This window comes from Myotis daubentonii, chromosome X (genome assembly GCF_963259705.1).
Source record: "Myotis daubentonii chromosome X, mMyoDau2.1, whole genome shotgun sequence".
In the NCBI taxonomy this organism is placed as follows: Eukaryota; Metazoa; Chordata; class Mammalia; order Chiroptera; family Vespertilionidae; genus Myotis; species Myotis daubentonii.
In genome coordinates, this window is record NC_081861.1 from 106,780,211 (window position 1) to 106,794,461 (window position 14,251).

Below are 14,251 nucleotides of genomic sequence, written 5' to 3' on the forward strand. Positions count from 1 at the left end.
CTATGGACTTTATATATTGTTTTAATTCAATAAATACTGGAGGCATCCTTAGGAAGTAAATTAGAAGCAAGATAGAATATTGATCTCCAATTTGCTGATAAGGAGTCAGAAAAAGAAGGGCCAAAGGACACATTAAACAGGGCACAGCGAGTCTATGGCAGAGATAGAGATAGGAATATTCTGATTTTATTCTAGTAGCTTTATCCCTATGATGTCTCCAATTATCTCAAGAGGTGGTGAAAAAAAACTAAAAATGAATTTTAATTAAAATATATCCTGTAAAGCCCTATATATGTATATGTGTGTTTGTAATAAGAATGAGTGTGAGAGAGCTAGAGAGCAAGAGAACGCCTGTGAGAGTGAGTGAGCTGACAGCAAATGTTACAAATCATGGCTTGAGGTATAAGACTGCCTTTGCATAAGAAAATATGGTCTGGTCACACAGGGAAGCTAGACTTCAAATCCTTCCTATACATACACTGCTTTCAACATTTCCTTCGCAGCAGAAATTTAAAGTAAAACACTCTCTTAAATTGGATTTGGGTAACAATGGAAAATAATGTATATAATATATAAAACGTAAATAAAAAGTTATTACAGATAAAACTCATGTAATACTTCACAATAGGAGCAAATTTGTTTTGAAGCTACATCCTTTTGAAAAGGAATTTTAGCTATCAGGAGGAAAACCAATATGTGAATTCCTAGTTTTCTACTATAATAGTGAAGTTAGAGTACATAATTAATGTGTCTCTTCATAAGAAATATAGTACATTTTATGTTAATTTCCTCATTGTTAAATCTGTTCTTCCACTTCTTGAAAAACTCTAATAAGTAACATTTATTTCGAGTACTAGTACAAATGACATGTTCCCAATAAATAAATCAAAACATGCCATCCAAATTTTTAATCAAATGGAATAACCCGCAAGTTATTTACAACATAAAAATCTCATTAGGTACCCATCCTCTATTGATTGTTCAATACTTGTGGAGATAAACTTCTCAATATAAAACTGAGAGCAAAATAAATGGTAATAAGGTTGTAAGTAGATTCAAATAGTCCATCATAACAGTAAGCATAAATATTCCTATATTGTTTCATTGCTATTGCACCAAATTCTTCTGTGCAAGCTAGCCTAAATTACTGTCAGAAAGGAAGAAATAATGAACAGAAAACTGAAACACACTCAGCCAATTAATTTGTAATTCATTTAGAGGACATCCAAAGCTGATTCATCTCTTAAACTGAACTAAATAAAGCCTGATTCGATTTGTTAGAAACATGCTGGGGTGTCATACTTAGCAATGCTGAAGGTGACTTATGACAATGCCTATGAAGTAGAAACTTATGGAGGAAGAATGGTTATTTTTAAAGCTCCTAAAAGCTTTAAATAACAAAATAAAGTAATAAAAATCAAGTAGCATTATAACTGAATACCCATTTAGAATAAGAAGAAATGTTAAGTTCTTCCCTGAGGAAGTCTGAAGATTAAATCAGTTCTTTCTTCCTATTAGACTTTAAAGCCACTTTCATTTTACAAGACATACCACAGCCTAACTCTTGGCTCAAGTGAGGGAGACATATTAGATATATTGTTGATTTTGTGAAGAGTAATGTTCCAGTAACATTGAAAATCAAGGTGAAACCCTAGGGTTGATTCAAGTGACCAGGTAATTGTGTAAACTTCACTACTGCAACACAACAGAAACCTTTTGGCCTCTTTACCAGCCTCAAGGACATTTCCAGGAAACGAGTTCTTTGCTCCTCTTTTTAAAATAAAATTAGGTGACAAAAGTGATATTGGAGAGCAAAATTTCGTGTTTTAATTATGTATTTTCAGTTAAATGCAGAACTGAACTATATATATATATATGTACTCAGAAACAATCCCTTCAAAATGAGAACTATTAAAATCCGTTTAAAATCCATTTTTTTAATTACAATTGACATACAATATTACATTAGTTTCAGGTGGACAGTATAGTGATTAGACATTTAAATACCTTAAGAAGTGATCACCTCCAATAAGTATAGTACTTACTGACACCATACATAGTTCCTACAATATTAATTATATTCCCTATGCTATATTTACATCCCTGGGACTATTTTGTATTTCTTAAACTCTTCACCACTTTCATCAAGTTCTCCAAACACCCTCCATTCAGATAACATCAGTCTGTTTTCTTTATTTATGAGTCTGTTTCTATTTTGTTCTTTTAGATTCCACATGTAAATGAAATCATATGGCACTTATCTTTCTCTGACTGACTTATTTCCCATAGCATAATATTCTCTAGGTCAGTGGTCAGGAAACTCATTAGTCAACAGAGCCAAATATCAATAGTACAACGATTGAAATTTTTTTTGAGAGCCAAATTTTTTAAACTTAAACCATATAGGTAGGTACATTGTTATTAACTTAATTAGGGTACTCCTAAGGCTTAGGAAGAGCCACACTCAAGGGGCCAAAGAGCCGCATGTGGCTAGCGAGCCGCAGTTTGCCGACCACTACTCTAGGTCCATCCAAGCTGTCACAAGTGGTACTATTTCATTCGATTAAATAGCCAAGTAATATCCCATGTATATTTGTACCAATACTTTCTTATCTATTCACTTAGTTACTTCCATATCTTGATTATTGTAAATAACGCTGCAATGAATATAGGTGTGCATATATTCTTTTGAATTGGTGTTTTGGGTTTCTTTGGATAAATATCCAGAAACGGAATTGCTAGGTCATAAGGCAGTTCCATTTTGATTTTTTTCAGGTAACAACATATTGTTTTCCATAGTGACTAAATCAATCTGTATTCCCACCAACAGTGCACAAGGATTCCCTTTTCTCCACATCTAGATCAACACTTAATTGCTTGTTGATTGATTGAAGACAACCATTCTAACTGGTATGAGGTGACATTGTGATTTTAATTTGCATTTATCTGATAATTAGTGTTGTTGAGATCTTTCAGTATGTTTATTGGCCTTCTGAATGTCCTCTTTGGAGAAGTGTCTCTTCAGGTCCTCTTGATTTTTCAATTTGATTTCTAAAAGTCTATTTATGTTTCTTGTATATTAAAATCTTTTAATAATTTCCCATGTATGGGACAGTTATACCAAAATTTTCTAATGTACTTGTTAAATGCAGATTTATGGTCCTCTACAGACCAACTGAGCAGGATTTGTTGAGAAAACACAATTTCAATGTAGTTCTCTTATATTCATATTATAATCATCACAAAAGTTATAGCATAAAAGCAAGATTGTTAAAGTGTTATTCATCACTGGTAAATACCAAAGTGCACTACTACTACTAATATAGATTATTTAATGTTAATTGAGATGTTCATATTAATCATAATTCAATTATATGATCATATTAACTGGGTTCAATAGATGTAGAAAAGTATGATGTTTTATTAAATATCTCTGAATGCTTTTTAAAACTGCAAAAACCTCCTCAAAGATTATCCAGTGTGCTGACTACTGCATTTTATTTGTTACTTTTGTAGTATATATAAATAATATAATCACAAAATATATCCTTTGAGATAACACAGTCTTATTGAGGTTCAGTTTTTCCAACTTTACAAATATTATTATAATTTTCCCAATGACATTCCCACTAACAACACAGGGGAAAACACATTTATTCCTTTAAATGAAAGATTACTTACTGCTCTTTTTCTAGAACACCCTGTAATCCAAGGCACAGTTAGGTTTCCTGAAATCTGTGGAAACAACAAATGGAATCTCAGTAAGGTATGCATTACTCCAACTTAGAAAGCTAATCAACACAAAAAAATTCATATAAGACTTCAAGATAGATTTTTATTCAGAGCATATTCTCCAACTAGACAATCCTGTTTCCTTACTGAATGCAACAGATTGAAAGGGCCTTCTTTGGTGGGGAAATTTTAGAAGTAGTCCAAAGTACCCCTGAAAATTCAAGAAACATTATGGGACATTTTTGAGGCCTGGAAGTACGGTTTAGAAATCTATGGAGAATAACATTTTTATAATAAAATTGCAGTGTTCTGTGGGATTAGTTACAATAATTAAATTATTAACTGTAGTCATCATGTTGTATACTAGGTTTCAAGATTTATTCATCCTACATAAATTTAAGTTTATTTTTAAGCAGAAACTATAAGGCAAATAAATAGCTAGCAGCAGCTTATTATGTCAGCATTGCCACACAAGTAGATGCCATTCCAGTTGGATTTGGGGAATTGTTATAGAAACCAAGGTAATTCCATGACAGACAATGGTCAGGCTGTACTTTGCCATACTTTTTTCCTGGGACACACAAAGATTTGGAGTACTTCAAATTCTCACTTGCCCTCTTCTTCCTTCTCAAACATATACCTCCTGAGAAACTGATAAGGCAAATAAATTTTGCTAAGTTGTGGGAAAATGGAATTCAATCAAGCATTTGTTGTGTTTGATGAATTATATTCAGTCATAGCTTATGAATTACTATTATTCCTACTAATAAGAAGTGATGATCAGTCAATGTAATAGTAAAGTAATATCATCAATTATTTAAATTATTACCATACTTGCCCACTATACTTGCCATTTTACTCTGAGTTCAAAATACACCAATATGCTAAGGATAGGCTAAACTGATATAAATTCCAAGTAATACTTTTAAGAAAAATTTAAAAATATAGTTGCTCAAGTTAAAATACCACTATAGTAAAATGTCAATTAACTAGAATCCCTGAAAGTCATGAAGTTTAAATAATTTATTTTTAAAATAGTGAACTGAGAGTGATGACAAAATTTCTATGGAAATATTCTTCAAAATATGTAGTTTCTTGTCTTCCACCAATAATTAGTATGTGATGTAATGTTTATAAAATAAATTGATTGCTAACCTCAATGAATGAGGTAATGCTGCTAAAATAATAAGATAATATATTCTTGAAATAATAGAGATATCCAACCATTTTGGACCATCTCTTCACATACTCCCATCTATTAGGATAATGTTTAAACTGACTATATAAAGTTGTTAGAGAAAACATGTTAAACCGAATGAATTACAAGAGACCCAGTAACTACTGAAAACTCACATATAAAATAATACATATAATAAAAATGGATAATGTAATTTCTTTAAAGATGGACACTATACATTTTAATAATATAAAAAGTGGTTTCTTGTTTATGCCAATTGTATGCAATGAATAAAATTGAAAACTTCTATAAGCAATTAATATACCAATGCTATAAATTCCATGAGATTTGTGAAGAGATAACTTTCACTTTTTTGTTTTATAGCCCTCTATTGTTGGCATTGAATCTGTTCTTTAGTTCTGTATGTTTCTGGTAAAACTCAGAACACCCAGGCATAGTAATTGAACTTGTAAGCTTTTTTGATTCAAAAGTACTGTATAAATATTTCCCATCACCTTGGGAAATTTTGTTTGGTGCGATAGTGATGTCAAAGTTTCTCCTTCACCAGAAACTATAAAATACAGTATTTCAAATTAGCAAGGAAATATACTTCTTGTTTAAGTAATATTTAAATTCCAAATACATTTTTAATATTCTAGTTTAGAAAACTGCAAAATTAATCTACAAAGAGTCAAGACGCATTTGACAAATATAACTCACACATCCAAATGAGTACTGTATGCTTCAAAGTAGAAAACTTAGGAAAGCATTTAGGGAACTTTCCTTTTGGAGTTTTTTGTTCATGACTCATCCAGAGATTCTGTCTCATTACTTCAGATTTCTTTTTCAATAATTGAAAATATAACAGCCCAGATTGAAAATTTATATTATTCACTAAACCTGACTAAGAATAAATTTTACTTTCCAAAATCAAATTTTCCCTCAAATGATGAGGATTTGTCACCACTGAAAGCTTTTTAAATAATCCCACAGGCCCTTAAAACAATTGTGAAAGACTTCAAAAACTTTTTGACAAATTGAACTTTATTGCAATAAATATAGATAACTTCCAACGGTAACTTATTTGAATTCTGTTCAAATATTTATCAGGCATCTCTTCTGTATTAGGTGCTGTACATGAAACAAAACTAAGGTAGGTAAAACATAATTCCTTGGAGGGCAAGACCTATGATCTGAGAGAGAAAAATAAGACAAGTACCTGAGTGACTTTAGTACAAAGAAAGCTATGATAAGTGTTTTAAGGAAGGTACAATAAATGAAGTGCTTTAGAAAATCAAGATATGGAAAAATTGCATCAACTTGAGTATTGATATCTCAGCCAAATTTTAAATTATGAGAAGAATTTTGATAGGCAGAAATAAAAAAGCACTCTGGGGAAAAAGAGTAGTATGAGTCCAGCAGAGTAAAAGGATAAGGTATCTTTGGGAATTGTCAGTTCAACTAGAACTAGAAAGGGAGTTGGGGGTCACTTTGTTAAGGCCATGAATGCCAAGTACATTTATATATAACTAAAGGCTCGGTGCAAGTATTAGTGCATTGGTCTGAGGCGTGGCTCATCCCCGTCAGCTGAGTGGCTGTGGACCCACCTTCTGAGTGGCTGCTGAATGAGGAAATTAGGCTGAGCTGATATTTTGGGGTAATGTGTTGGGTAAAGGCATGTTCTGTGTCCTGGAGGAACCTGGCGGAGAGCTTTGCACCCCAAAGCCACTCAGTGAATGTCCTTGATGTGTGACAGGTTGGTGACACCACCAGGGATGTTCAGGGCAGCCATACACCAGGATCCTCAGCTATCAGGACAGCCTCCCTGGGGGGCCCACAGTCATGTCCCTTCTTGCCATCTGCCTATGCCAGCTCCCCGTGCTCTTTCTAGAACACACCTTAAAAGGCCTGCATCAGCTGATGGGGTCAGGCCAGAGTCTGGATTATCTCAAGTATTTATAGGTGCAGAGACTGGGCCTCATCCTGAGCTTGCTAGTTGCTGCTCCAACTGTGGGAGCAGCCGCTCATCCTAGTCAGCCAAGCAGTGCTCCCACTGTGGGAGCGCACTGACCACTAGGGATCAGCTCCTGCATTGAACGTCTGCTCTCTGGTGGTCAGTGCACTTCATAGCGACTGGTCGACTGGTTGTTTTGGTCATTTTGCTGTTCGGTCGCTGGGCTTTTATTTATATAGATTCTGTAGAATACACGGAGCCATTGAAGGTTTTTAATCAAATGGGTTGTATAATCAGAGTTGTATTTTTATACACTTGGATGATTAATTTGACTAAATGTGTATATTGAATTGAATAAGTATAGAAACTTTAATAATATTTTAGTCAAGAGGTAGGTAATCCAAGTTTGGAACTAAATTAGGGGAGGTAGAAAATGAGAAGAGAAATATAAAACATATTTCTAAGGAAAAATCTGAGATAGAAGAAAACTAGACAGTCTGGTGATTACTGGAGCAGTCTTTTTATGGACATCATAAAACTGAATGTAAATGCAAGGAAGTGCCTAATGGAGATCTGCTACTCTTGGCTAAGAGTAGATACACTTATTTGAATATAAACTGGAATCACATTATGTGGATAGTTAAGGTTTGTGAATCCAATTATTATATGTTTATCTTTCTCATGAAAAATTATACTTACAATAGATACCATAGATGCCATAGATTACAATATTAATTATATATTATATATACACATTACTGTATATGGTTACATAGTTATAGGAAGGCATCTATATAGTTACTTTGATAAATGATATAAAAAATTTAAAGGAATTTTACTATGTTTATTTTTATACAAGCTTATTAAGGGCAAGATATCATGTTTAAAACAATTTAGTCTTACTATTTTTATATAGTTAGAGTAAATATACATAAAAATGTATTTGTATGATTTCCAAAATTTTTGGTATAAAGACAATTCTACAAATATGTTGGATATTCTATTTAAAACAATTAAGACCAGTTTATGGGGTTAGTAAAGTTCTTACGTGAAATAAATTTTATGTGAGTCAGGAAAACAAAATATATTATTATGTCATTAAATGAAATTTTATTTACTGAAACAATCAGACAATAACTATGTCTTTCAGCAAAATTCAGCAGTAAGAGATTCATAAATCAATGTTTTAGCTTTCCGTCAGTTGTTTTGTTATCAGTTGAGCATTAAAACCTATCAATCATTCTGTTTTAATAAGCAGTGTTTCCTAGATGTTTTCAATTATGAGGTATAGTGCACAAAGGGCATGGCTGGGCATGTGGTAGGCAATCAATAGCTATATAGGCTGATTGATTGGTTGAATTCACTTGAGCCTTCATTATTCACTAGCTTCACTTGATGAAATTTAACAAAAGGCCAAGAGTGGAAATATACAAGGCATTTTTACATGGAGTAGGTAGTGGGAGGAGGGGTTGAAAACAATGTGTTTAGGAGCAAAGGAGAAAAGATGTAGTGCCTTATTTTAAAATATCCACCACCCCTCTTCTCTCTACCAACTCTGGAAAAGCTTTTAGAAGTAAATAAGCCTTACAAATGGTAATTTCACTCTACAACTTTTGGCCAAGCATCTAACACTTTTTCTAAGCACATGAAGTTTTCTTCTAGTAAGTAATATGAAACTAGTGTTTAGAAAATTTTACTAGCCATAAAAGTTCTTATAGTTGACAACCAAAATGCTAATTGAGATTCTTTTCCTACATGATTTTAGTAGTTATACTTTATCAAACCACAAAAGATTCAGATCAGAAAACCTGGAATTCTAAGATTTTTCAAAAAACATCTTAGATAAAAAGTACTCAGACATAACATAACAAACCTGATTTCAAGATGCTACTTCTAAAAATGCTAGCTTTTTTAAAAAAAGTACAAAGATATAATTAAAACAATATAAATTAATATGTGAAATGATTATCTTCTAATCCAAAGGTCCTAGGGAGTATATAAATACAAATCTTTATCTCTTAAAATTATACTTTCTAGCATTGTAAAATATTATCTTAATTCAACTCATGTAAAAATGACATTTGAGGATATATACAAACTATTTACAAACTTTAGAAAATAAATTGTTGAGTGTTAGGTTTAAGTCCTAAATATACAATTGAAATGAAATGTCTTATTACATGTGTATTCAGAGTTCAGCTCCTTAAATAGCAAAATATTTGTTGCTCGTATCAAGCTACAGTCCTTTCTGGGCTGGGCTTGTATTCTTAACATAAATCATGGTTCCATGTCTTCTCTTTGCACATGTCTTCTTGTTGTACCAAAAGAGGCATTTAAATGAAATTAAACAGAAAATAAGGTAGTAATAGAGAAAATTAGGTACAAAAACATAAGGCATACAATAACAAATGTAATAGCAATAGTAAGTCCTTTGTTATCAGTTATTATTTTAAGTGTAATTGGATTGAATACCCAAATTAAAGACAGATTAAAATAATGAATTAAAAATCAGGATTTAACTATAGTGTATTTATAACAGACCCACTTTAGATCTAAAGACCTCTACCTTATACCATATATAAAATTAGCTCAGATGAAACAAAAGCCTAAACATAAAGGTTAAAACTATAAAATTATTAGAAAAAGACAGAAAAATAGTTTCATTCAACTTGTCAATAATTTCTAAAATATGACACCATGGAATACTTCTTGGCCATAAAAAGAAATTCTTACCATTTGCAACAATATGGATAGACCTTGAGAGCATTATGCTAAGTGAAATAAGCCAATCAGAGTAAGACAAGTACCTTATTATTTCACTCATATGTGGAATCTAATGAACAAAATAAACAGATGAACAAAATACAGACACATAGACTCATAGATAGAGTTCAGGCTGACTAGTTTTCTGGGGGTTGGTTGGGTCAGGGGTGGAGGGATTGAGCAAAAAAGAAAAAAAAAGAAAATATCTCATGGACAGGGACTACAGTTTGGCGACTGCTGAGGGAGGAGGATGGGGGTGGGTGGGAGGAGAGTAAAGGGTGGATAAATTGTGATGGACTGAGAGTTGATTTGGGGTGGTGAACACACAATACAGTGTACAGATGATGTGCTGTAGAAGTGTATACCTGAAACCTATATAATTTGTTAACCAGTGTCACCCCAATAAATTCCATAAAAAGGAAAATAAAATAAAACACCGAAAGCATAGACAACAAAGGGAAAATCGATAAAATACATCAAAGTTTAAAACTTTTGTGCATCAAAAAACACAATCAATGGAACAAAAAAGCAACCCATGGAATGGCAGAATATATTTGTAAATTGTATATCTGATAAGGGGCTAATATCCATAATTTATAAAGAACCCTTGTAATTCAACAACAACAAACAGGCAATCTGGTTTAAAAAATGGCAAAGGAAGATCAAATTAAAGGCATAAATGTGTAGGGAGAGAATATAGAGAATGGAAGAAACTCAATAGAAAAATCAATGAAAACAAATGTTTCTTTTTTTAAAGAGCAACAAAATTTAGAAAACTTTAAGTAGATATACTGTAGTGTATTGAATGGTGACATCATCCCAGATTATTCAGATGGGACTCAAATCCAATGGCTAGTATCCTTACAAAAGAGAGAAGAGGTAAAAGGGGAAAGTCATGTGAAGAACAACTAACATCTATTCAAGAACACGACACTACTGGGAGAAGACTTGAACACAAAGGTGAGGCTAAAGTACCCCTTGTAGGTGAGGGCATTTGCTAGGGTGTGGGGGCGGCTGGGGAGAGGTCAATGGGGGCTAAAAGGAGACTTAGTGATAATTTAAACAATAAAGAATTAAAAAAATAAAGTATCCTCTGTACCTCAGAGACCAAAACAGACTGCATTAGAAAGGTAATAACTGTAGCTACACATTGACCACACTGCTTCTTCTCCAGGATAGAACAGCACCATAGAAGAAACCTCTACTGACCCTGTTTTCTCCAATAAAAAAAGACAAATTGGAGGGGGTAAATCAGCCTCCCTCAACACTGTGGGATGCTGTGTGGGAGCCCATACTTTGATCTTTCATCATAGGGACTTCAGGGGAATCTGTGGGTATGGCCACTGGGAATCTGATTATGATGGAGAAAGGAGTAGTGGTTTTCATCAACTAGCACATGGATCTTGGCAGATTGAGTTCATACATTCAGTGTCTCAATAATAATCTCATCCAGCAGCTTTGCTCATCTCTAGAACCAATTTGGATACACTCAGACCAGGGAACTCAACATGGTGAAGATCTGTTTGACTCAGATCCACAAAAGAAGAATTTTCTTACCCTAGAGCCGGGTTTTCCCATGCCAGACTAGGTGCTCATTCACAGCTACACTCAATGTAGAAAGTGATTTCTAGTCCCACCTGACCAGAAAGGCGGTGACTATCCGGGAAGCTGAGTGAGTGGTGCTCAAGCCTATAGGCGGATGAGTAGATCAGATCATCCCCAGAACAAAGCTAGTGCCAGGTATGGAGGCTTCCAGGGCCATAACAAAGCAGAATGACTAATTCATAGATAATCCTGAGGTTGGTTCCCAGCCCCATCTGACCACAGAACCTGTTTAAGAAATTGAGAGTCCCAGTCATTTAGTAAGTTTGATCAGAGAATCCAGGCACCCCCAGAATCCAGATTAAGGTCTCACTTGGGTTAGAAACCAAGCCAGCAGTCTTATCCAAATGTTCCTCCATCTCCATCCTCATAGCTGGAAGGGTAGGTAGACTTGCTCCTAAATAGAACACAAAAGCAGGTTTCACCTGCACGAAGACATCAACAGAAGACACAACCAGAAACACAAACTGGGTTAACTGGTGAAGAACTGTCTGCCAAAGTGAACCTATAAAGTCTGTGAGAGGAGCCCATTATTCATAAGTGCATATACCAACATAAGGAATCAAGAATAATGAGGAATCAGGTAAATATGACATCACGAAAAGAAACAAATAAAGCTCCAATAATTTTTCCTAAAAATGGATATCTATGAACTGACAAAAAATTCAGAATAATAATCTAAAGGAAGTTTTGTGAATATTAAGAAAACACAGACAGAAAACTAAACAAAATTAAGAAAACAATGCATGAACAAAGGGAAGATTGACAAGGAAACAGCAACTATCAAAGCCCCCAGAAATCCTAGGGTTGAAAAATACAATAAATTTAAGAATTCAATAAAGTTTCAAAAGTAGGCTTGACCATTTTTAATTTATTGTTATGTATTTGATTTATTTATTTTTTATTATTTTAGTCTCTGTTGTTTCATTCAGACATAGAGTTCAGAGAAATGATGGCAAAGATGCCCAACAGCATGAGAAAAGACATACTAACTATGCAGTATGACACAATACTAATAAAGTACATAGCGGAAGAAACACACAGCCGATTAGGGAGAACCAAGGATCCAATCAGTGATTTAGAAGGCAGGGTAGAAAAATCATGGAGTCAGCGAACCAAAAAGAAAAAAAAAAAACACAATTAAAAAATAGGAAGACAGTTTACGGGAGCTGTGGGACAACATATAACATAACAAGATTCACTTAATAGGTGTGCCAGAAGGCAAAGAAAGAGAACAAGGAATAGAGAACCTGTTTAAAGAAATAATGGTAGGGGCATGAGTGTGTGTGGGGGGGTATTGTAGTAAAATATAGAAATGTTTAAAAATGCTTTTAAAATGCCTGAAAAACATTAAGAAGGTTTTATAATGTTTAAATTAACTTTCCTTGAAACTTAGTGTGATATTAAGAACACATTCCCCACTGCCCTGAAGCGTGTGTCCCTCATAGATAAGGATTTGAACTTCAGTAAATAACTCAGAGTGACTTCTCAGGATAACCATTTGAGTGAGTGATGTACTCTCCCTAGATAACCACATGTAGCCCCTCGCCCTGTTTGAGATAAACATGTGTGCATTGACATAATTCATTGATAGCCAACTGGACTGCTGCAAATGGGGTGCAGGCTTTAAAAATGGGGGTCCTGACCATCCCAGTGCTTGCCTGTTGAGACCGCCACAAAGGCACATCCTCTTGTTAGTCTGGCAAGCGACGCCACTCCACGCTCCTCTCTCTGCCAGATGGCAGAAGAATGGCTAGTAACTCCTGATTGAGATGCAACTGAGCTCTCAGGTGAGGAACGCTGGACCCCTGTATCCAGACCAGACCAGACCAGCTGCCAAACACCAGAGGACAGCACCACTGGGATCCCCAATAAGCCTGTACCCGCAACACCAGGAATTGTGTGAGTAATACAGTGCTGTGTGATTTGCAACTGCATATGTTTCATGTGGTGTAATTCCTCCGGCACAGTTATTTGAATTATTTTGCATACACTTAAAATTTAAATTAAAGCTTCTGGTCTCTTTTTGGTCCTAAGCCTTCCCTTTAGCCCTGCTTTCATAGAGTAGTCTCTTTGCTAGCAACTACTTGGATGTCTCACACCTGCATGGTTAAAGTTTATCTCAGGGACGCCTTAGATAAACACCCCAGCTCCTTTCCCAGGATCTACTTGGGACAGGGGGGTAATGGAGGGTTAAGGACACATATGTAATAGCTTAATCAATAAAGATAGAGAGAAAAAAGAAAAGAAATAATGGCAGAAAACTTCCCCAACCAGGTGAAGAAAAAAGTCACACAAGTTCAGGAGGCACAAAGAGTCCCAAGCAAGAAAAAACCAAACAGGCCCATGCCCAAACACATAATAATTAAAATGCCAAAATTTTAAGACAAAGAGAGAATCTTGAAGGCAAAAAGAAAAAGCAATTTGTTACTTACAAAGGACCTCCCATAAGGCTTTTGGCTGATTTCTCATCAGAAACTCTACAGGCCAGAAGGAAATGGCATGAAGAATTCAAGGTAATGAAAACCAGGATCTGAAACCAATATTACTATATCCAGCAAGGCTATCATTCAAAATGATGTTGAAATAAAGAGCTTATCAGGCCAAAACCGGTTTGGCTCAGTGGATGGAGCATCGGCTTGCGGACTGAAGGGTCCCAGGTTCGATTCCGGTCAAAGGCATGTGCCTGGGTTGCGGGCACATCCCCAGTGGGAGATGTGCAGGAGGCAGCTGATCGATGTTTCTCTCCATCGATGTTTCTAACTCTCGGTCTCCCTTCCTCTCTGTAAAAAATCAATAAAATATATTTTTTTAAAAAGAGCTTATCAGGCAAAAAAAGTCTAAAGGTGTTTATCACCACCAAACCAGCACTGCAAGAAATGTTAAAGGGACCACTGTAATGGGAAAAAATGGATAGAGAGAGAAATATAAGCATAAAGAATTAAAATGGCAATAAATAAGTACCTATTAATATACTGAATGGAGCATCGGGCTGAGGACTGAAGGGTCCCAGGTTCAATTCC

The 14,251-nt window shown here is 34.7% G+C and overlaps 1 protein-coding gene across 2 annotated transcripts in view; it reads right to left on the minus strand.

Annotated features, from left to right (window-relative positions):
- Positions 1-14,251, minus strand: part of HDX (highly divergent homeobox) — a 157,051-nt gene that overhangs the window by 67,891 nt on the left and 74,909 nt on the right. For both annotated transcript variants that reach the window (XM_059679101.1, XM_059679102.1), the window contains one exon: positions 3,682-3,735. In XM_059679101.1, coding sequence (XP_059535084.1) covers positions 3,682-3,735 — 54 coding nt within the window. The remainder of the gene's footprint in view (positions 1-3,681; positions 3,736-14,251) is intronic.